At 34.9% G+C, this 24664-nt stretch overlaps 1 protein-coding gene across 6 annotated transcripts in view; it reads right to left on the bottom strand.

The window, feature by feature from the left end:
- The window catches only part of ECT2 (epithelial cell transforming 2), a 64651-nt gene that overhangs the window by 26175 nt on the left and 13812 nt on the right, over positions 1 to 24664 (bottom strand). For 5 of the 6 annotated variants that reach the window (XR_009262008.1, XR_009262010.1, XR_009262009.1 and 2 more), the window contains 10 exons: positions 24288 to 24418; positions 24024 to 24139; positions 22835 to 22897; positions 21255 to 21477; positions 16728 to 16864; positions 12544 to 12663; positions 7803 to 7871; positions 5877 to 5987; positions 4873 to 4969; positions 2968 to 3049 (listed from right to left, as the gene is read on the bottom strand). Coding sequence is in view for 3 of the 6 variants with exons in the window: in XM_058730507.1 (XP_058586490.1) it covers positions 2968 to 3049; positions 4873 to 4969; positions 5877 to 5987; positions 7803 to 7871; positions 12544 to 12663; positions 16728 to 16864; positions 21255 to 21477; positions 22835 to 22897; positions 24024 to 24139; positions 24288 to 24418 (1149 nt within the window). In the remaining 3 variants the exon portion in view is untranslated. The remainder of the gene's footprint in view (positions 1 to 2967; positions 3050 to 4872; positions 4970 to 5876; positions 5988 to 7802; positions 7872 to 12543; positions 12664 to 16727; positions 16865 to 21254; positions 21478 to 22834; positions 22898 to 24023; positions 24140 to 24287; positions 24419 to 24664) is intronic. The other variant, XM_058730509.1, reaches the window with a different exon arrangement.

The following is a 24664-nucleotide window of genomic DNA, read 5'->3' as shown; positions in this document are numbered from 1 at the left end:
AAAACAGAAAAAAATCTTTGTGACCTTGGGTTAGGTCAAATTTTTTTGGATAAAAGTACCACCCATAAAAAATAATTGATAAGTTGGACTTCATAAAAATCTAGAACTCCTGTTTTTTGAAAGAAATTGTTAAGAGAAAAAACAAGCCACAGACTCCAAGAAAATATCTGCATATCACATATCTGACAAAAAACTTTTAACCAGAACAAAGAACTCTCACAGCTCAATAAGACGACAATCCAAATTAAAAACAAAAACAAACAAAAAAAAAAAAACAGACAAAGGATTTGGACACGCATATCACCAAAGAAGATGATATGGATGGCAAATAAGCACATAAGAAAATGCCCATCACTTATCATTAGGGAAAACACAAGTCAAAACTACAATTAGATTTCACTACACAACTATTAAAATTTCACAAATTAAAATAACTAATCATCCGAGAGTTGGTAAGGACATGGAAACACTGAAACTCACCATTTACTGTTGGTAGGAATGTGAAACATTACAACTACTCTGGAAACAGTTTGACAATTTTTTTAAAAGTTACACATATTACCTACTATACAACCTAGCCATTCCTACCACTAGGTATTTATCCAAGAGAAAGGAAAACATATATTCATACAAAGACTAGTTCACAAATGTTCATAGCAGCTTTAATGGTAAGAGCCAGAGCTGGGAAAACAATCAAAATGTCCAACACATGAATGGATCAATCAGTTGTGGTACAACCATACAATAGCAAACAAGAATAAGGGATGCACTACTGATAAAAGCAACAGTAAAGATGAATCTCAAAATAATCAGCTGAGTGAAAAAAGACTCACAAAACACAACATACTGTCTGATTCTATTTAGATAAAATCCTAGGAAATGAAAATTATACACATAAAAAGAATAGTTGTTGCCCTGGGATAGGAAGTACTGGGAGAGGCAGGGAAAGGGATTATTACCAAAAGGCATGAGTACACTTTTGGAGGTGATAGAAATGTTCCTTATCCTGATGGTAGTGATGGTTCTGTGGGAGTGTATATATACCAAAATTAACCAAACTACATTTGAAACATACATAGTTTCTAAAAACAAAACATACACATACTGAAGCTACTAGAGCATATATCTATAACAAATTAATCTATATAAGCTAATATATGTAACTAATATTGTAAGAATCTAATTTTAGGGTTTTTTGGTTTGCCTAAATGGCAAAGGCTAGTTAAATGGCACTATCTCTTTATTTCCTTTACCTGAAAAATTATGGTTGTTTCAGTCAACCACAATACACATTTAATCCCTAGGCTAAATATTCAAAAATCTCAAGAAATGAGATAGAGATGTGGTCAAACTCTATTAGGTTTGTAAGTCAGCATCACAATTCATCCTTAAAATAACAGCTCCTATAATTCAACATTTATTGAAAACCTATTAAGAGCATGGCATTTAGGATAAGGATATATTAGGGGTGCCTGGGTGGCTCAGTCGGTTGAGCGTCCGACTTCAGCTCAGGTCATGATCTCACAGCTGGTGAGTTGGAGCCCCAGGCTCTGTGCTGACAGCTCAGAGCCTGGAGCCTGCTTCGGATTCAGTGTCTCCCTCTCTCTCTGCTCCTAACCCACTCGCTTTCTGTCTCTGTCTCTCTCAAAAATAAACAAACATTAAAAAAAAAATTAGGATAAGGATATATTAGACATGATTCTTAAAGTTTCAGAAACTTAAGTAATATTGAAAAAGAAGTAAATCTTTAATCACCTGTCTTATCAGTATGCTCATTATCCCTATAGCAGCCAACTGATACTCTTCTAAGGGACACAACAGGTCAAAAGACTATTCCCTATTTAGGTTACTTTACAATCTTTGTTTACAAAACATATTATACATAAATAACAAATACTATAAGATACCAACCCCTTCAGCTTTCTCTTTTGTGAAAATAGGTGTTGACTGCCTATTTCATAGAATTTGTTGAAAGGATCAAGGTAAATTATGTGCAGAGTATTTTAAACCATGAAGTGTGGGGAAAAAACTATTATCCTGACATCAAAATAACAAAAGCATGAAGCATGAAGACTGGCTGATCAACATGTAAAATATAAACATAATTTTAAAAATTGCACAACCCTTTTGGCAGCAACAGACCTAGTATTCGCCAATTTGAGCATTATTCTACTGCTGGGCCCTCTCTCTAGAACTAGCAAAGTCTGTAAGAGCTCCTTAGCAAGTATTTTAAGAAACTCTGTTACATATAGAAGCACCTCAGGGACTCTCAGAAGTCATTTAACTAAATCTATTAAACATGTTGATAACGTAAAGTCCAAAGAGTTGAAGTCCCCTTGCCCTCCATGACATAGAACAATTAATAGCAACAGTATTCATTTCTGATTATAATAATCAAGAAAGATCATTTCTGATTAGAGCTAGGTCTCCAAGTTAGACGTAGAGTAATTACCCTAAGTTTAACAATCAAGTACCCAAGTCAATTAATTCCATGGAGTTTTACACTTTTAATACATCTCCAAGAAACACCATCAATTTATATTCTATTAAATTCAAAATAAGAAATAAAAAGTCAAAAGTAAAAGTGAAAGAATTATTATAAATGTTTACTTTTTATTTCACTATAGTCATCTTCCTGAGTTACATTTGGATAGTTTAAATGAAGACAAGAACAAGCTATGACTGGAGGTATATAAAGAAAATGTCTAGAAGTGCATTTATAACATTACCAAATTTCTAAATCATTGTTACTTTCTAAAACATTGTTAGATGTTTTTGATTAATGACTGTATTCTTAAAATACTTCTCTCTCATCGTTTTAATGTATAACTACACTATTAGAAAAATAATTTAGATATCACTACATAAAAATTTGCTTTGATATTCTTCTCTCCATTTATGACTCTAATTGCTCTATAATTCCATTTTAATCTAGGCAACAATAAGAAATTGAAATAATGCACTTACGTCATTACTTCCTTTAGTGATCCAATAGCTTTTTCTAGAGTGCTTTTGTCAGGATTTTCTTCGGCTGTATGCTTCTTAAGATCTGTTACGATAAAATGTTTTTTTTTCTGTGATTAGAAAAATACAGTGGTTTTTTTATCAAAGACTTTAGAATGCTGTCCATTTTGATATAGGCAGGTTCATTTTTAAAGCTAATATCTAAACTTTACTTTTAAAAAAGTCTTACACAATGTTCCCTTAAGAGCTCTCTTATACGTTTGTTAAGGTTTCCACTAACTAAATGTTTAGAATTGTATTGTATTGACTAAATGTTTAGAATATTACAGATTTTCTTACACTGCTCACACCTAGGTTCCTCAAGCTCTCTCCATAGTGCTTGAATGAAAACGCATGATCCTCAATTAGCTGAGAAGTTATCATATATGGTATATTTCATGTTGGGGCCCATGGCTCTATCACAGAGAATATTCAGTAACCTTGAGAGCACAGGTTTTATCTTAGAGGTTCATGAGATGCTTATACTTGGACTCTTCTTACACAGGTTAAGTTCCCTATGCCATATTCCATCTGATGGTTCCATAATACCATACCCACCCGATCTTTTTTTTTTTTTCCCTATCTAATCTTTAAAGTTGGAAAGATACAAGAAAGGCTTAGAAACTATTTGATGGATTTCTACAAGTACCTAATGAAAAAATAATGAAGGTAAGTAAATAATCCAAAAAAAAAAAAAAAAAAAATCACACTACTTTGTAAAGTTAAGTCACACTATTTGTTCATGTATTCTCCTTATAATCTAAAAAACAGGATTGCTTTTAAAGACTAGGGAAATCATCTTATAAACTAACAATTCTAAACTACATTAGATAGCCTTAGGAGAAAAACAAAACTGATTTACTTTTTAAATTACAACTATAATTCATATAGTTCCCAAAATATTTTAAAGAGAAAACTAGATTAAACAGTCACAAAATTAGCCTCCTTATCTGTTACCCGTACTACTATACTTAAGATTTAGGGCTCAAAATACTTTATTACAGACTTACTCCTGTTCGTAATTTAGTTTTCATACGTAATTTAAAAAATATTTCCGGGGCGTCTGGGTGGCTCAGTCGGTTGAGCGGCCGACTTCGGCTCAGGTCATGATCTCACAGTCCGTGAGTTTGAGCCCCGTGTCGGGCTCTGTGCTGACAGCTTGGAGCCTGGAGCCTGTTTCAGATTCTGTGTCTCCCTCTTGCTGACCCTCCCTCGTTCATGCTCTGTCTCTCTCTGTCTCAAAAATAAATAAACATTAAAAAAAAAAAAAAAAATTTCCTAAAAATATTCACTACCTTCACTAAATGTAAAGTCATATACATATGCTTTTCTTTTGCTACAGGCAAAATTTATTCATGAAAATTAACTCTTGTAAAACTCCCTTCCATTGATATGTATAACCTCTAGAATAAATGGATGCATGCTTCAAGAGTGTTTTGCACAATCTAAGAAAAAAAGCAAGCATTAGAGCAAGTATACAGAACTTTATGAAGATTCAGAAAAGGATTATGTAACTGGAGACATAGGAATCATCTCTCGTTTTGTGATTCTGTGGCTGAATTTTGTTCAACTGGATGTAAATTAACTGAATTAAGTGACACACCGTGAAATGTAATACTTTCAGTAGAGAAACAAAAAACAAAATAATAGTCAATTAATACTGTAACAAATAAAGCATTTTAGGAGACTGAATTATTGTAGCACCAGTGATTATTAAGACCATCCATAAAGGTATTTTCTATATAAGATATAAACTTTAGTGCTGAAATCTAAGAAAACTATGAAAATGAGAAGACTTCCAAAATTTTTAGAATAAAACAATTCCATAAAAAACATCCAAAATAGTCTGAAAACAGATCAGACAAGTACCATTTAAAAGTAACGCAACACTGGGTAACCTCTGTACTGGTCGAATGAGAAGTTCAACAAGGCTTTGCCGTCCACATTCTGGTTTCGCTTGGTTTATCTGAAAGGAATCAATTAAACAATTTAAAAAAAAAAAAGGTTTTTTGCAAAGATTAAATGCCCTACATTTACTAGACTACACCTTATCACTAATGCCCTGAAAAGAATTAATAGAAGAGATGGGATGGCAGCTATTAAAGATTACTATGACTGAATAATCTTCCAAGGACCTTAATGACCTCCTGGCCACTCAAGGATTGACATCTTAAACACAAAATGAGTTTCTCTGCACACTCCTATCTATTGTATCTTAAGTTTCTCTTGAGTCTACACAATTCACAAGAAAAAAATAGTTGTGAAGTATTAATTATGCTGATACCATTGAATAAACAAAATAAAGCCCTGGTAAAGAAAAAAAAAATTCTTAAAGGCAAAATCAAATCACACTGAAAAATTTTACGTGTTTTAGAACTAAAACATGCATAACTTTAAAAAACATGAATAACTACAGACAACATTCTCATTCACTCAGTTCCCTCGTGGCCCCTGCTATCTAAACCTTCTGAAGTTTGTGGATCCTGGGTGGCTCAGTCGGTTAAGTATCCCACTTCCCCACTTCGGCTCAGGTCATGATCTCATGGTCTGTGAGTTTGAGCCCCACATCCGGCTCTCTGCTGACAGCTCAAAGCCTGGAGCCTGATTCAGATTCTGTGTCTCCCTCTCTCTCTCTGCCCCTCCCCTGCTTGCATGCATGCTCTCTCACTCTCAAAAATAAATAAACATTGAATAAATAAACAGATAAAATTTTTCTGAAGCTTTACTATCACTGCCACTCTCAAATATGGCTAAAGTTAATAGGTTACACACTAAGAGGTTTTTACATGGATAGATTTTTACTAAATGTATAATTTAAATGAACTCCTTTAGAAATTATTCTCAGATTTTTATTGGAAAGAAATGCACATTACCTTGAGAAAAGCATGAAATCTTGGCTTCTGTTTTTCACATTTAATAATTGTTTCCTTGCTCATTTCAAAGAAGTTTACAAAGGGAGGATAGGTTTTTACCAAATCTTTTGACTAGGAAGAAGAAGAAGAAAAAAATATTAATTTGTTATGGATATTATCCTTAGATAACGAAATTTAAAACCAAATAATCAATAGTCACAATCTGACATACTGCATACAAAAGAAAAATTTATAATAAGCTTGTCAAGTTAAATACAGAAATTTTACACATTTCTCATTAGCGAGTTAATTGCTAAACAAAATGCATCAACTGGTACACAAAGCCTAAAACTGCAAACAAAGACTCAGAAAGAAACAAAGTATACTCATACATATTGTATTGACATAAACATGACAAAGTTTTAAAACTTCTATAAGTTCAGAATATAGTAATAAGCACCCCAGAACATGACATGCTATTATTTATTGACAAACCCAAACCATCATTTAAAGTTTATTTATTTAGGGATGCCTGAGTGGCTCAGTTGGTTAAGCATCCAACTTTCGCTCAGGTCATGATCTCATAGTCTGTGAGTTTGAGCCCCAGGTCATCAGGCTCTGTAGTGACAGCTCAGAGCCTGGAACCTGACTCAGATTCTGTGTTTCCCTCTCTCTCTGCCTCTCCCCTGCTTGCACTGTCTCTCTCTCAAAAATAAATAAATATTTTTTAAAAATTAAAAGAATAAAGTTTATTTATTTATTTTTGAGAGAGAAAGAGTGAGCAAGAGTACATGAGTTGGGGAGGGGCAGGGAGAGAGGGAGAGAGAGAATCCCAAGCAGGTTCCGTCAGCATGGAGCCCAATGTGGGGCTCAAACTCATGAACCGTGAGATCATGAGCTAAGCCAAAACCAAGAGTCAGATGCTTAACCAACTGGGCCACTTGGGTGCCCCCAAACCACTACTTAAAAGATTAATTATAGGGCCACCTGGGTGGCTCGGTTGATTAAACGTCCAACTCTTGATTTCAGTTCAGGTCATGCTCTGATGGTTGGGAGATGGAACCCCTCAACAGGCTCTGTGCTGAGTGCTGAGCATGGAGCCTGCTTGGAATTCTCTCTCTCTCCCTCTCTCTCTCTCTGCCCCTCTCCCACTGGCACACATGCTCCCTCTCTCAAAATAAACATTAAAAATATCAATTATAGCACCCAAAATTGCAACAAAAAAGGAAAAATGTCTCAGCTAATTGAGGAGACTAACAGGTATCAAAAAGATATGTGACCGAAAAAAAAGATATGTGACAATAATTTGCATATTTGGAATTCTCAACCAACCAGAAAAAAACAGGTAAGACTATATGGTAAGAATGGAAGTTAGGAGGAGGCCTCAGAAAAGAAAAGTATGTGTGCCAGAACCCAAGGCACTGAAACCTATAAATTGTATTCAAACAGACTGAAAGACACTTAGAAATCCCATTCACAGCACCTCATTCAAAATGAGTTTACTTTATTTGATAAACTTAAGCCATGTGGTTTTGCCCTAGCAAAGAAAAGCAGTTCATTATAAGCTTTTATGCAGAGCAGACACAAAGACAGTAAAAAATGATATCAACTAAAAAGAAAAAATTAAAAACTCAATTACAGAAAATTTCACAAAATCATTAATCTGTGACCATTTATGAAGGACAAATAATTTGATATATAGTAGAATTTTATGGCACAGTAGGACAATTAGTGTTCCTAACGATGACCTTGGGGTATCAAGAAGTGTTAAATTATATATAGCAAATATGTTTCAGAAGACAAGAACACTTCCGATATATTTTCTAAACACAACTATGTCAAAGTTTTGAAAGCTCACACATTTAAACAAGTAACTGTCATTCCCTGAGAGTACTTAATGAGATGATGCTTTAATCTGAAAACCTAAAAAAGAAATTAAATACTCACATATTTAAGAAAGATGTCACCAATGCTTTTGCTCTCATCCCAATTAACAATAAGGTCTTCCAGATCATCCTGAAAGAGCACAAAATACAACATTTAAGCTTGAATTTGACAGTCCCTTAAACATTTTCCAATATTTTTGAAATATTCATTTGAAAGAAGTACCTTACAAAGTATATTAATTTGATGTGCAAAACAATAACACACTCTTTCTCCTCAATAAGGAATTAACTTTTTGACTATGAGGAAAATACCCTTTGAAAAATAATTAAAACACAAACAGTGTCAAGTCAATAAGACAGCCTAACTTTCCAAAATGATAGGCCAGTTCAACATCTTTTCTTATTAACTATAAAATTGATTGCCATTATTAATTGTAGAAAACTACTTTTGATCTTGCTGCTAAAGCACCCATCTGAAACTGTAATCTCTAACAGGTCAGCAAATTTTACTTAAAGGGCCAGAAGGTAAATATTTCAAGCCTTGCAGGCCATATGGTTTCTGTTACAAGTACTAAACTCTGTCCATGTAGTGTGGAAGCAGCCACAGACAATTCAGAAACAATTGAATGTGGCTGTGTTTCAATAAAACTTTCTTTAGCAAAACAAGCAAAACTTTACCAAAATCCTAATCTGACTAGATTTGGTCCATCAACCATAGTTTGCTAATTCCTGACCTATAAAATCCTAAAATATTAAATATTTGTAAAAATTTTAAAGACATTTAAAAGTATTCTAAGGGGGCACCTGGGTGGCTCAGTCGGTTAAGCGGCCGACTTCAGCTCAGGTCATGATCTCACGGTCCGTGAGTTCAAGCCCCGCGTCGGGCTCTGTGCTGACAACTCGGAGCCTGGAGCCTGTTTCAGATTCTGTGTCTCCCTCTCTCTGACCCTCCCCCATTCATGCTCTGTCTCTCTCTGTCTCAAAAATAAATAAACGTTAATAAATAAATAAATAAATAAAAATTAAAAAAAAAAGTATTCTAAGATAATAAAATACAAATCAGATGGTAAAATGAGATGCCAAGAAATGACATTCCCTAATCGAAATTCTAAAAGTGACTTTAAAGTAGAAATTAATCAATAAGCCCTTATAACCAAAAGTTCTCCAAGTGTCATCCACAGGCTCCCCAGGAAATCTCTGTAGTGGAATTCATGAGATTAAAACTATTTTCATTACAACACTAAAGCTCCATATGACTTTTCCACTCTAATTCTGTCACAAGCATACTAGAGACTTTTCTAGAGGTTACGTGATGTGTGATACGACAGACTGAATTCAGAAGCAGATATAAGAAAACACTCTTCTCTTAAGCAAGACAGAAAAAATGTAAAACAGCATCACTCCTCTTACTATTTCAGCTTTGGAAATAAGCTATTTTCCATAAAGGTTGTTATTTACAACAAAAGAAAAGAAAAAATTCATAAATAAAACTAACCTTTGGGCAATATAATATAGTAGATTCTGACACTGACTTGCTAGTTTTAAATACTGGCCCTAACTTCGAGACATGGAACAAACTGAGGGTTGGCGTAGGGAAGTGGTGGGATGGGCTAGATGGAAGATGGGTACTAAGGAGAGCACTTGTGATGAGCACTGAGTGTGGGATGTAAGTGATGAATCACTGAATTCTATTCCTGAAACCAATATTGCATTACGTATTAACTAACTAGAATTTAAATAAAAATTAAAAAAAAAAATACTGGCTCTAGGGTTTGTTCTGTGCCCTTGGGCATGTTACTTAACCTCGAAGTGCCTTAATTTCCTATTCTGAAAAATGAGGATAGTAATAATTCTTACTTCAAAGGATTAAATTAGTTAATACTTGTATAGCACTTAGAAGAATCCTTATGAGAACCTGGCTGGCTCAGAGTCAGGGGAGCATGCGACTCTTGATCCCAGGTTGTAAGTTTGAGACCCATGTTGGGTATAGAAATTACTTAAAAATAAAATCTTTAGGGGCGCCTGGGTGGCTCAGTTGGTGGAATGTCCCACCTCTTGATTTCAACTCAGGTCACGATCCCCGGGTTGTGGGATCAAGCCCCATGTTGGGCTCCACACTAAGCATGGAACCTGCTTGGGATTCGCCATCACCCCCCCCCCGCCATGTCCCTCTATCCCTCTCCCAAACATGCACTCTCTCTAAAAGAAATTAAAAATAAATAAGATCTCAAAAAAAAAAAAAAAAAAAAAAAAAAAAAAGAATCCTTAACAGACTGTTATACTGAGTAAGGAACTATTAACTTTATTTACCTATGTATTTAATATAAAGTACACAGGATATTTGGAAAACTGTGATACAAAAGAGAAAAAACTTAAAGCTCTGCCAATATAATCTAGTAGTCCTCTTTTAAGTATAAAAAACTGGGGGTGCCTGGCTAGCTCAGTCTATAGAGTATGAGACTCTTGATCTCAGGGTTATGAGTTTAAACCCCACACTGGGTATAATGCCTACTTTAAAAAAAAGTGTAAAAAAACTGTAAGATGGCTGTATATTTATATAAGAACATTGCTATCAGAAAGCAATGTAATCGGGGTGCTTGGGTGGCTCAATCGATTAAGTGTCCGACTCTTGATTTCAGCTCAGCTATGGTCTCACAGTTTGTGAGACATCCCTCACAGTCCTGGGGAATGTAATATTAAGCATGGTGACTATAGTTAACAATACTGTATTGCATATTTGAAAGTTGCTAACAGAGCAGATCTTAAAAGTTCTCATCACAAAGGAAAAAGAATTTGTGGGGTGTCTGGGTAGCTCAGTCAGTTAAGCATCTGGCTATTGGTTTCGGCTCAGGTCATGATCTCACAACTTCATGGGTTCAAGCCCCACATGGGACTCTATGCTGATGGTGCGGAGCCTGCTTGGGATTCTCTCTCCCTCTCTCTCTGTCCCTTCCCTGCTCACACTGTCTCTCTCTCAAAAAATAAATAAACTTTAAAAGAAAAAAGAATTTGTAATTATGTGTGGTGATAGATGTTAATTAAATTTATCATGGTGATCTCTTCATAATATATATGCATATCAAACTATTATTTGTATAATAAAACTAATACAATGATATGTCAATTAGATCTCAATTTCCAAAAACAAAAACAAAAACAAAAAGCAAGATAGCATTAGGATTTAAGAGAACAGACTCTGAAGTTAGACAAACAAGTATTTAAATCCTAGATCCAACATTTATTAGATGACTGACTTGGGAAAAATTATTTAATTTCTGTGTGTAGCAGTTTCACATCTGTAAAATGTAGACAATAATACCAACTTCTTGATACTGCTCGCTACATGTGCCAGTACTTGATGGCCGGCTACATTTAAAAGGAAAAAACTGCTATGTATAAAAAAAGACAAGAAAACAACAGAATTTAAAATTTTGGGTGATAGGATTGTGGGTATTTTATACTCCTCTTTCCTTTACTCCTGATCTTACAAATGTTTGACAACATGTATTGGTTTCGTGGTAGAAAAGAACACAGGCTTTGAAAGTTTTAAATGTATGACAAACTTGAAATCAGCTAAAAAACAACTAATAGTTTAAATATCAGCAATCCAACTTTATAGAAGAAGCTTGAAGAATGTTACACATGAGAAAACTATAAAGAGTAACAATCATTTTCAAAGCCCCAGTGAATCAGAGAACATGATTTTCTCTATTGAGATTATGATCCTATACACATAACAAGTGTAACATTTTATATTAGAAGAGCACTTTAACACCCAGACAAACTAAATGAGTGACACAAATTCAAATTGATCCACAAATTAGTGTTAGGACACCAAGATGAAAACTTACTTGCCTTCCCATTCTACCTTTATGCCTGCCAGTGTTTCTTATAAAAGAAAAAATATAACAAAAACACTTTTTGAATATCCAGAAACCAAACTAGAATAAGATTAACCTAGGCTGAAACTCAATAGCTTTTTATGAAAGTAAAGACTCCTTCAGAGTCCCTTTAGATCTAGAAATAAGTGAAATAAGATCATGGATTTTGATAAAGTACAAACGCAAGCATTTAAAATTGCATTTTTATTAACTTATAGATCATTTATACTTTTGTTTATAATGTACAGTAAAATCAAAAGTAATATAATGTACTTGTTTGAAAACATTCTATAATATAGATTGATCTTTTTATTGGAATATGAAATAACCATTCATATGGGTTGTTCTGAAGAGAAAACTGATCAATTTTGCTCAAGTACCAAGTAGAAAATAAAGTTTAACTACTTTTAAAAGTTCAGCTAAATCTGCCCCCAAATTACTTTACTATGACAGACTGGTACCTATAAATCATGGACCCTTCATCAAAGTAAAAATCATTAAGAGGACAGCACTGTCTTATGTGTTGTTTTTTTTTTTTTTTATTTACCTGACTATAAACAGAGAAATGAACAAAACGGTCTCTAAGTCTCTTGCAGCTTCAGTTTTTCAAACAACTCAAAGCAAAACAAACAACTTGAGAGGAACAGTAGGAAAATAAGAAAAATACCACCAGCAACCACATATTTCTATAGAAAAAACTTCAAAAGGTTTAATTCCTTATTTCAGGATTAATCAAAATTAAAAAACAGACCAACAACAAATATTAATAAGGCACTGGAGCAAAGGGACATAAATGATTCAAAGGAATAAATGAGAGAATAAGAAGTTTTAGGTATAAAACTCATTTAGACAATCAATAGTACCTTAAAAAAACATCATATAAACACAATCCAAAAAGAATTATAACATACACAAATTTACCTTTATCTTAGTGTGCACATCAAAGATATCAGGGATACTACCAAAAATAGTCTTAATCTCTTCTGGTGCAAGGATAGGCCCACCACGTTGTCCTTCCTCTTCCAATGGTACTTGAAATAACTAAAAGGTTAAAAAAAACCCACTAGTTTAGATAGGTTATAGGGAAAAAAGCAAACATATTGACAGTGAGGGGCGCCTAGATGGCTCAATTGGTTAAGTGTCTGACTTTGGCTCAGGTCATGATCTTGAGGTCCATGAATTAGAGCCCCACACCTCAGAGCCTGGAGCCTACTTCAGATTCTGTGTCTCCCTCTCTCTCTCTGCCCCTCCCCCCCTCTCGCATACACTCCCTTCCTCTCTCTCTCTCTCTCAAATATAAACATTAAAAAAACACTTAGAAAAAAACATATTGACAGTGATAAGAGAGAAGTTGATGGAAAAGAAAAAATTAAAAAAAGAAATCTCTCCCTAAATTTGAGAACTTTTTTCTCATAACATTTTCTATTTTATCCTATTTATTTATACATCTGTGTGTATATATATTATCATAAAATGTTATGTTAGAATCTAATAACATGAAATTGCTAGTATAATACAAGAGTAATTTGCACTTTTCTTTCAAATTACTAAGGAAGAAAGCAATAAGCAATCAGTGATTTCCAGACATACGCTTAATAGAAATACTAAATGTTTTGACATTTAGAATTTCTGGGTCATCGGCTATACACATTTTTAACTTTACTGGAAGTTTGACAGTAGGTTGGAAACTAGTTTTTGTGTTGGTTTTCTGTGTCCACTGAGGCCTTGCGGTCTTTGGGGTAAAAGCTGGTTTTAGTACACAAGTCCCTACTTAGATTTTGGCCTCTGAATATACCTCACTTCATTAAAAAAAAAATTTTTTTTAATATTTATTTTTGAGAGACAGAGAGAAACAGAGCACAAGTGGGGGAAGGGCAGAGGGAGAGTGGAGACACAGAATCCAAAGCAGGCTCCAGGCTCTGAGCTGTCAGCACAGAGCCCTACACAGGGCTCAAAATCACAACGGCGAGATCAAGACCTGAGCTGAAGTCCACTGCCCATCCAACTGAGCCACCCAGGCTCCCCATGAATATACCTCACTTTATTATCAGCTTACTGATAATAAAGTGTATTACTGTATTTAGAATAATAAAGGCTTTTGTTTTTTGATGTTTTTTTTTTTCTGATTTCAGTATTTTTATTGTTTCTAGTGGGTAGGGTTCATAATTGCAGAAATGGAAGGCCTGGAAAAATATATTTATTTAATATGTTTTTATGTATATAAGTATTTTGGGTGACTAAACTTATAGAAATGTAATTCTTAAAACCAGTAACAATTCATAATCTTCGTTTGAAGTGTTTTGGTTTTTTTTTTTAAAGATTTTATTTTTAAGTAACCTCTACATCCAACATGGGGGTCGAACTCACAACCCTGAGACCAGAAGTCACATGCTCTACCGACTGAGTCAGCCAGATGCCCCCATAATTTTCATGTAGTTCTTTACTACTCTCTTTTATTTTATTTATTATTATTATTATTTTTTTACTTCTGCTCCTCCTGGCCTTTGTGTTATTGTCATTCATTTTATTTCCACGTATGTTAAGAACTCAACAATACATTACTACTTTTACTTTAGTTATTTGACTTTTTAAAATTTTACTTTTTACTTTAAAACCTCCCAGTAGTCTTAAGACATGTTAAACTATACAAAACGGTTCTCCGTACTTGCTTTAAGCCTCCATAAAAAATTAGATAGCCAAACACTTCTGATTCTACCTTTCCAACATTTCTCAAATTTGTCCTATTTTCATTTTCACTGAAAGAAGTCCAAGTCCTCAAAATCTCTAACCAAGACTGCTGAAATAACCTCCAAATTAGTCTTGTCTCCATAATTTCCCCTCTTCAGTACCTAAGTGAAACAAGTTATCTTCCAAAAATGCAAGTCAGATACCATCTTCCCCTTCCCATCAAAAATTCTTCTCTATATTACATATAACACTATACAAAGGCCTTCTCTAGTCTGGCATAGACAGCCTGACCTCAGCTCTCACTGTATCCACACCCTACCCCTTGCACCTTAGTTCCCTTAAATCACCCTAAACGCTAATCCCCTAGACTAGACATTATACCTTGAATGTTGTATACATCTTCAATTGTCTATATTATTTGCACAATCTCAAATACACTCCCTACCCATATTTTTTACATGTACTAATCATACTCCTACTTCAAAATTCACTTCAATTTTTATCTTCTTTATGATACTTTTTCCAATGTTCAACCCACCAAACTTCCAACCCAACACCTTCCCTAAGCTCATAAAAGTAAAACTCCCACCTCACAAATCTCCAAATACCTTAACTAAACCTCCCTCATGATGTTCATACCCTTTTACTCAGTATTATAATTAGGTATGTATGTTTTATCTCCTCTTCCAATGTAAGCTCCTTTAAAACAGCAATCTTCTTTGACACTTGGGAAACTAATTTATATTAATAGGCACCCAAGTATTATATGAAATACATAAAGAAGCTTCTGGGGCTAAATTATTCCAAATCCAATTTCAAAAAAAAGGAAGGAAAACATCAGTCCTAAAATAAAGACTGAAGAGAACATTATTATGAATTTAGATCACAATCTTTTAAATAAAATCTTAGGTGAGTTTATAGTAAGCATAGTGGTATGAAATGATGTAAGTCTAATAATTCTAAGGGCCTTTTTAAGGCATTTTAGCAAAGTTAATTGATATGCAAATTAGAATTCTGAAACTCCAGTGCATTTACCATGGTCTGAAAGGATTTACATTTCTGGGTAATAAATGCTACCAAAGTACATGAACAGTGTATGCCAACGGGATTTTCTGCTACTCGACTACATTTTGGCTGACTATAAAAACTTCAACAAGAAACTCATCCAGAATGATTTCCCTTGAGGAAGAAGAGCACAGCTGACTTAAAACAAGTAAAGTTTAATACAGCAAAGGGCCTCATAAACCCTTGACTGCTGCTAAACAAATTAACTGTGAAGAATAACCTCTCCATGAATAGCAAGAAAGAAGTCTTTCCATTTCTTATCCATGCATTTTATCAGTGGTACAAGCAACTAAAGGCTATTATATTGAACCCTAATGAGTTATATTAAGAATTCAAATAGAGGTCAGTTAAAAATTAACCCCAATCAGAAGCTCCCTATTATTTTTCTATTCAGAGACAAGCATGATGGTATCAACTTTATTTTTCTGACAATCTCCTTCATTACCTAAAACAAATCTATTACCTCTTTCTGCAGATGCCAAAATAATATCCTATTATTGTATTTCAGAACCTTGAATTTCAGTTTTTTCTTTAATATCATCTTCAGTCTCACCCTAGAAGGATCCATTAGAATTGTTCTTCTTCAGCAATAACTTCATAGTACATTTTAATGATAAGCAAGGAATTAATATTTATGACTAACCACTACATACTTTAAGAAACTTGACACATGAGGGGGGCCTGGGTGGCTCAGCCCGTTAAGTGTTTGACTTCAGCTCAGGGCATGATCTCACGGCTCAGTAGTTCGAGCCCTGCGTCAGGCTCTGTGCTGACAGCTCAGAGCCTGGAGCCTGCTTCGGTTTCTGTGTCTCCCTCACTCTCTGCCTCCCGACCCCCCGCTTGTGCTCTGTCTCTCAAAAATAACTAAACATTAAAAAAATTAAAAAAGAAAAAAAATAAACTTGACACATGAAAGGATTACTGAAAAAAAAATTACATTCATATTGTTATGCTTCATTGCTATTGCTTTTCACATATATACAGTATGACTCCTAGAATGCACACTTTCAGAAAAAGTTATCTACCACATCTGCGTATGAATATAAATGCAGTATCCTGACAGCGAACATGCAAAGTTCTGCATTGAATAAAAGTTAGTTCTCTCCAAGATTATCTACTGAGGATCCTTCTCTTTTTAAAGTCACTATAAAAAATGGTGCTATTTCTATATGAATAAAAGCTACTATTACAGTTATGGTATTTCCCTAATAGCAGATTTTCATCATACATTTTCATTTTTAGTATCTATGTTCAAATTCTATGCTTATATAATTTGCTTGCAAGAAATAACACTTCTCAGATTTTTTAGTTATGAACACTGGAACAGGGATCATTTTGCACCAAACTCTTACCTGAATAATTGTGGCCAATATATTTACATAATTACTTTCAGTCTGATAAAGCTCTTTTGCAACTTGCCACCTGGCTGACTGCTTTGAAGGAACCGGAGTGGAATTTTTAGAAGACTTAGTACAAGATTTTGGTGTTTCTAAAAGGTAAAAAGGAAGAAAGATTTAATGAAAACCAGATACAAGTACCAGATACTGTGCAGATTTAACAACAAAAAAAGGGGTAAAGATATCCACTCTTAGAAATATACCCATTTAGATTTTCATTAAAGTAAAATTTCTTTACAGGATAAAGCCAGAAAAAAATAATGGTCCAAAGTATCAATGACTCCAAATTGACAGATTTGGCCTGTCATTATACTAAGTAATGGCCTGTACTCTTCAAAAACGTTGAAGTCATTAAAAACAGAGAAAGTTGAGGAACTATTCCAGATTAGAAGAGACTAGAGAGAGATAACAACTTTCTCTATGATCCTGGATTGAGTCTTAGACCAGGGAAAAAAAAAAAGGAACTTTATTCTTTTCCTAAAAAGGATATGAGTGGAACAACTAATAAAAATTAAGAGTAGGTCATACATAGTATTAACGTCAATTTCCTAATTACAATACGTGTATTATAGTGGTACAAGAAATGTCTCTCTATTTTAGGAAATACACATTTAAGTATTTAGAAATAAAGGGTCATCGTATCTGCAACTTAATCTCAAACGGTGCAGACATAAAAAATATGTGTGTATATAGAAAGAGAGAGAGAATGAATGAATGAATGCTAACACAATCATGGCAGAATATTTCCATTTGGGAAAGAAATCTGAGTAGAGTACTAGACTCTTTGTTCTATTTTTGTAGCTTTTTGCAATCTAAAATATTTCAAAATAAAAAGCTCAAATAAAATAAAATTTAAAACTCCATAAAAATATTTAAGTTAAAAGATAAAGAGGTTGTTATGATTACACAGTAACAGAAAACTTATCACATATATATGCAGGAAGCCTTCCTCAAAAAACCCAACATCACTGCAAATTCTTCATTAGTTCTTAACATAATATGAAAACACCTAGTCCAACACAAAATGGGAGGACACATTAGTATTTTTTATACATATTTCAAAAAACATGATACTTCATAAAAGCTTTATATACACTTTCTTACTATCAGTTATGATTAAAATACTTTAACATTATGTACAGAATCTCCTAATAGCAAGTTTTTCAATAAGAAAACTAATGTATAACATACAATAGAATGACATGGAAAAAAACAATATAGTCCCAGTATATTAACTTTACTCAATGATAATTTTAAATATTATTAATACAATGGTGTGTACTATGGAACTTTGAATGTTTTTTAAAGCTAGTAGACTTCAAAGATTCTCCCACTTGCCATATGTTATTTCAAGCTGCTCTCAACAGATCCAAGAGCTTCTGCCATTACATATTTCAGGAGGAAGAAACTGACATACATTGATCTAATTTAATTATTGTGTGTAGGCAGTGATCTACAAACTGGGCATTCTCCTATACAGAGTACCTAATATATTAGTACAACTGTCATGTCTGGGTTTTTTTAGTGGTTCATTTTCTTCTCCTGTTCCTTCAACTGCATATTCAAGCTTCAGCCATATATGATCAGCTCTTACCATCCCATGCCCAGTATGTCCATCATGATTATGGAACCAGTAAATTCTGACATATGTATCTAATCATAATCCTCGACCCAAGCACCAAGTTCAATTTTTCCAAATACCCACTGGACATTTGTACCTCAATTTTACCTGGATATTCTCTAAAACTGCACTATCTTCCTCCAAAATATAGACTTCCTGTTTTTGCTAAGGTAACATTTCTCCTATTTTAATACTTTGCCATCATCCCTTATTCTCTTCCTGTCACTCCATTCCATCAATATCTCCACTTTTCTTTCCAACCATCAGTAACCCTGACTCAGGACCTTATCACCTTGTGGCCCAAGCCACTATAGATTACTTCACGGTCTGGCCATCTCTAAACTGTCTTCCTTTGAATCATTTTTCAGAATAATTCACTACAAATTACCTACTCAACCAATGACTCTACTGCTCAATAGCTTAAGTTCCTCGTTAATGACAATGTGCAGTTCAGACCTGCCAGTCTGATTTTAAAGTCCTCTAATATTAGGCCCCAACTAACCTTTCTAATTTAACTATTACTCCTCCATACTACAAGTCAACTAATCTCTTCACTATTCCTAAAAAACGAATTTGTATACTGTTATCTGTATTCTTACTCATCTTACTTCTCAACTCCACCTTGGTTTTCTGGGCCTACCCTAAATTGACACTCAATTACTTCCATGAATATTTAGTGAGGCACTGTTCTTGTTTTCTTAAAGCTTACATTCTGGTGAGGCAAATAAAATAAACAAAAAATATAGTTTCTAACAGTAAAAACTACTACTAAAGACAACAACCACATAATGGGTTGGTGAGAAGTACTCAAACAGGGATGTAACTTTGTAGAAAACCCAACAAGATTTCTTTAAAGCAAAGAGGGCAAGTATAAAGTTCCTGAGGTATGAATGTAGTGGGAATATTTGAAGAATAACAAAGATAGTGTGACGGAAACTTAAAATATTACAGGAGAGCAGGGTATCCTATGAGGTTGGAGGTAAGTGAGGAAGGATCACATAGGAACTTGGAAGCTACGGTAATAAAAAGCCACTGTATGACTTCTAGCAGAGAAGTGGCATATGTATTTTAGAAACCTAAGTGCTACATGCAGAAAGGCAAAATTGGGGGTGCCTGGCTGGTTCAGTCGGAAAAGCATACAACTCTTGACCTCAGGGTTGTGTGTTTAATCCCCAGGATAGGTGTAGAGATTACTTAGATAAATAAACTAACTTAAAAAAAAAGAAGGGGCACCCAGGTGGCTCAGTTGGTCAAGTGTCCAACTTTTGATTGTGGCTCAGGTCATGATCTCATAGTTTTGCGGGTTCGAGCCCTATGTCGGGCTCCATGCTGATGGTGTGGAGCCTGCTTGGGATTCTGTCTCCCTCTCTGTCCCTCCCCTACCTGTGCTGACTCTGTCTCTCTCAAAACAAATAAATAAATAAACTTAAAATTAGAGAAAGAAAGAAAGAAAGAAAGAAAGAAAGAAAGAAAGAAAGAAAGAAAGAAAGAAAGAAAGAAAGAAAAAAGGAAAGGGGGCACCTGGGTGGCCCAGTTGGTTAAATGTCCGACTTTGGCTCAGGTCATGATCTTGTGGTTCATGAGTTCGAGTCCCATGTCAGGCTCTGTGCTGACAGCTCAGAGACTGGAGCCTGCTTCAGATTCTGTATTGCCCTCTCTCTCTCTGCCCCTCCCCCACTCATGCTTTGTCCCTCCCTTCCTCCCCCCCTCAAAAATAAACATTAACAAAATAATAATAATAATGAATAATAAATAAAAAGGCAAAAATGAATAGAGAGAGACCATTTAGGAGACCAAAATAATTGTCTAAGAGAGATCCATTTTATAGAAAAGGCCGATAAAGGAAGGGTGGCAAAGGAATAGAGTTGAGAGTGGTAGAGAAAATCAAAACCAAGAGTTCTAATTTGATTAAGTTTAAGAAGTGTATTAGGCATGGACAAGTAGGAATAGGTATTAAGAAGGCAGTTGGACAGAGAAGTTGACAAATTAGGGAGTCAAGAGCATATGAATGTTTCTAAAGCCATGGAATTAAAAATGAGACCATTTAGGAAGAATACAATAGAGAAGAAATGACTCAGAAATAACATTCAATAGTTAGAGGTGGAGAAGTTAGGCAAAAGAGAACAAGAAATGACGTACAAAATCTAAGAGAAAACTATCTCTGGGAAGAAATAGCTGTTCACGTGTTCAGTGTTGCTGACTGCATAAAAAAGGTCAGTCTCCTCAGTAAGAGCAATTTCATGCAGTAGGGACTTAAGTTCAATTGGAATGGGTTAAAAAGACAATGAAAGGCAAGGAAGTGACACAATAGATCAAGGTAATTCTTTGAAGAGTATTCCTATAAAAGGAAAGAGAGAAATGAGATAGTAAATAGAGTCATGGGGTTAAGGGAAGGCTTTGATTGCTTCTTAAGTGTAAAAAACACAACATATTTATGTGCAGATTGAAAACCAAAAATAGAGAGAAAAACTGATGACCAAGAGAGAAGAGTTAATTATAGGGCTAGCTTTCTTCTATCATTTGAGACAAACTGAACTTACCTTACAGTGATTTAATTGTACCTATTTTCTCCATAATTCATGTGACACCTTCTGTGATCTTTTTTTTGCTAGTTAAGAATTTGCTCTTTGAACAGCTCTATCATTTTCTACAGTAATATACAAATAAAATATAGAAAGCACTTAGCATATAGTAAGCAATCATTACGTGGAAGCATTTTTATGTGCCTTTTCTCCTCAGCAAGAACAACAGTAATAAAAGGTAGAACCTTTCATGTTCACTGTAGTAGTGATTTACCTATACTCTAATAATTATTCCATTCTGCTAAACTGTAATCATCAATTTTTTAAAATGTGAATTACCTCCATAGTTAATGCTAGACTCTGGTGTGTTGGAGATATCTAGGAGTGACCCTATAGAAAGCGAATGTTCAGCTGACGGGCGCTTACGGGGAGGAAAAGGTGACATGTCTGTCTCTCTCGAAAGCTGAGCAAGTGTCTCTTTTAAACGACGTCTTTTGCGATTGCTGTTTGGGGTATTTAGAGAAAGCAGTGACACTGATTTCTTGAGCTCAGGAGTATTAGCCTGCAATCAAAAGCACAAAAGCTCTATTTTACTTCCTTGGTTCTATACTGAGACAGGAACAGACGAAAAATGTATTTACAAGTTTGACAAAACCTGGATTTTGCACAATGATTTTACAACTATACACTCTGCCAGGTAATTCAGAAGATTCATAAAACATAATAGTCAAGGGACCACTGTAATTGCCTAACCCCAAGCACCTCATTCTGTTTCTTCATAGCTCTATCACCATTACGTATTCATCTGTAAGCTTGTTTACTGTCTAGTCCCCTGTTAGGCCATAAACTCTGGAGGGCAGGGACCATTCATATTTTGTTCACTGTATCCTTAGCATTTAGCACAGTGCCTGGACATATTGCTCTCCAATATTTGCCAAATAACACTTGACTTTAAAAGCTCTCTCTTGATATTTTAAGCACAGATTTTAAACTTTACGTTAAAAACCTTGAGAACAAAAGAGTCAGAAGACAATATAGTACCTATTTAGATTTTATAGAAACATAATAAATCTGTACCTTGTCTTCAATATTCCATTCAAATTAAATCTCCAAATAAAGAAAATCTTCCCTTCATGTTTTGGTGAATGATACCACTTTTCACCAATCTAGGACGAAGGCTGCATTTTCCTTGCTTACAATCTGCTATTAGAGTCATTTTTTTAATGACATCTCTCCCCTTAATATTCTTCAATGGCTCCCAATACTCCTTACCTAGTATATTCTTCACCAGTTCCCAATCCTTAATATTATTCAATGGCTCCCAATACTTCCCAAATTCTTTAACATATTATAAACTCCTTGATTCTGCCTACATCATAAGCTATATTTGTTGGCCTTTCCCACAGTTTTCTAAAGCCATAGTAAACTAAACTACTTGCTTTTTCAAGCTTAACACCATCTCCCACCTGCTATCTAACCTGAATGTCTGTACAAGTTTAACTTAGTAAGTTGACTAAACACTTACTTGCTCTTTTCAGTACCTCCTGAGTCTCTCAGAGTGAGGTTAGTTAAAATAATTACTCAACTATAGCACATATTCTGCACTGTAACTGTTTGTATATCCATCTTTTCCTTAAGATTCTAAGTTTCTAAAGATAGGATTGTTATTGTTCATAATGGTATCACTAAGAAGTAGCACAGAATGACATAGATTAGATTAAAATATCTAGTGCATTGAAGTTTTACTTAAAGCTACACAGCCTATTACTCAATATCCAATTATCCAATTATTCTGAAACTCCTAAACATGACATAAAAGATGACTGGTATGCCAATTATATGCTCTTTTCAGACAGAAGTGTTATCTTTATATCACCAAATTCACAGAGCAAATGACTAAGGGACAAAAAAAAGCATACCTTTTCATATAAATACATAGTTTCTCCAGCTCGGGCATCCATTTGAATGCTTCCCCAGAACCACTAGGTGAGAGACAAAAAAAAAAATTTTTTTAATTAAGATTTTACCTTCTCAGAAAAGCTATTAGGTGAGGCACCTGAGTGGCTGAGTGGGTTAAGCATCCAGCTCTTGATTTCAGCTCAGGTCATAATCTCACAGTTTGTGAAATTGAGCCCCACGTCAGATTCCACACCAACAGTGCAGAGGCTGCTTGCAATCCTCTCTCTCTCTGTCCCCCCGTGCTTGAGCTCTCACTCTCTCAAAACAAATGAGTATATAAACATTAAAAAAAAAAAAAAAAAAAAAAAAAGAGGAGAGCCTGGGTGGCTCAGTCAGTTAAGCATCTGACTTCAACTCAGGTCACAATCTTGCAGTCCATGAATTTGAGCCCCGCATCGTGCTCTGTGCTGACAAGCTTGGAGCCTGGAGCCTGCTTTGGATTCTGTATCTCTCTCTCTCTCTGCACCTCCCCTGCTAGTACTCAGTCTGTCTGTCTCTCTCTCAAAAATAAATAAAATGGAGGAGAAGGGGGGAGGGGAGGGGGGAGGGGAAGGGGAGGGGGAGGAGGAGGGGGACGACCAGGAGGAGGAGGAGGAGGAGGAGGAGGAGGAGGAGAAGACGAAGAAGGCAAAGACGACAACGAAGACGACGGAGGAGGAGGAGGAGGAGGAGGAGACGGAGAAGACGACGGAGACGGAGAAGACAACGAAGAAGGGGCTCCTGGGTGGCTCAGTGGATTAAGCGACTGACTTCCGCTCAGGTCATGATCTCACAGGTCGTGGGTTTCAGACCTGCATCAGGCTCTATGCTGGCAGCTCCAAGCATGGAGGCTCCTTCAGATTGTGTGCTTCCCTCTGTCAACTCTCCCCCTCTTGTACTCTGCCTATCTCTCAAAACTAAATAAACGTTAAAAAACAAAAAAGGAAAAGAAAAGAGAAACTATTAGTAGTATCTTTCAAAAACCCATCTTAGGGCACCTAGCTGGCTCAGTTGTTGAGCATGCAACTCTTAATCTCAGGGTCCTGAGTTCAAACCCCACACTGATGTGAAGCCTACTTAAAATAACAAAATCAAAATAAAAGTCTATTAAAAAATAAAACTATAGAGTTTTATTATTATATTTATTATAATTATTCTACAATTACTTGCCTCCTGCTTGACAACATAAAGTTTCTTTGAAGGTTCAAATGGAAGTTCTTTTACTATATTCTCTTCAACTATAAGGTGAGTGCATCTTTCATCTCCAACAGGTAAACAGTTACCTCCTAAAAAGAAATTCATACAAGCATAAATAAGCTTAACTATTTATCTCCAAACCTGAATTTTTAGAGAGGCATATTCACCAGGAGGGAATTAAGCAAGAGTGGGGAAGAAAATACAAAAATATAACTTTTAAATTATACTAAATTCTACCTTGCATCTCAGTCATTTCTTCCATATTGGTTTTTTCTTCATCTGAAAATCCCAGGAAACTTAAAATGCAATCTTGAAATGGAGGAACTTTAAATTCATTTCTGAAGTCATCAACTGATGCACAGAAATCCCTAAAAACAAAATATACCTTTCTAAAACCAGCTTAACTTAAATGTTAATTTATAAATCTATAATAATTCTTAAAGTTTTAGTGTAATCCATATGTCAAAAATATTTTACATGTGGTCCTGAAATGTTCATAAAAACATCAGTTTAAAAAAAAAAAAAAACAAATTGATGTGTTCTCAGTCATCTCAGAGTAACTTCTGACAAAATTTGATCACGAGTAGTCTTTACAAGATTCAACTCACTGCTTT

Source organism: Neofelis nebulosa, chromosome 5 (assembly GCF_028018385.1).
Source record: "Neofelis nebulosa isolate mNeoNeb1 chromosome 5, mNeoNeb1.pri, whole genome shotgun sequence".
Classification (NCBI taxonomy): Eukaryota; Metazoa; Chordata; class Mammalia; order Carnivora; family Felidae; genus Neofelis; species Neofelis nebulosa.
Note: the sequence above shows the minus strand (reverse complement) of the source record. Positions and strands in the feature narration are given on the sequence as shown.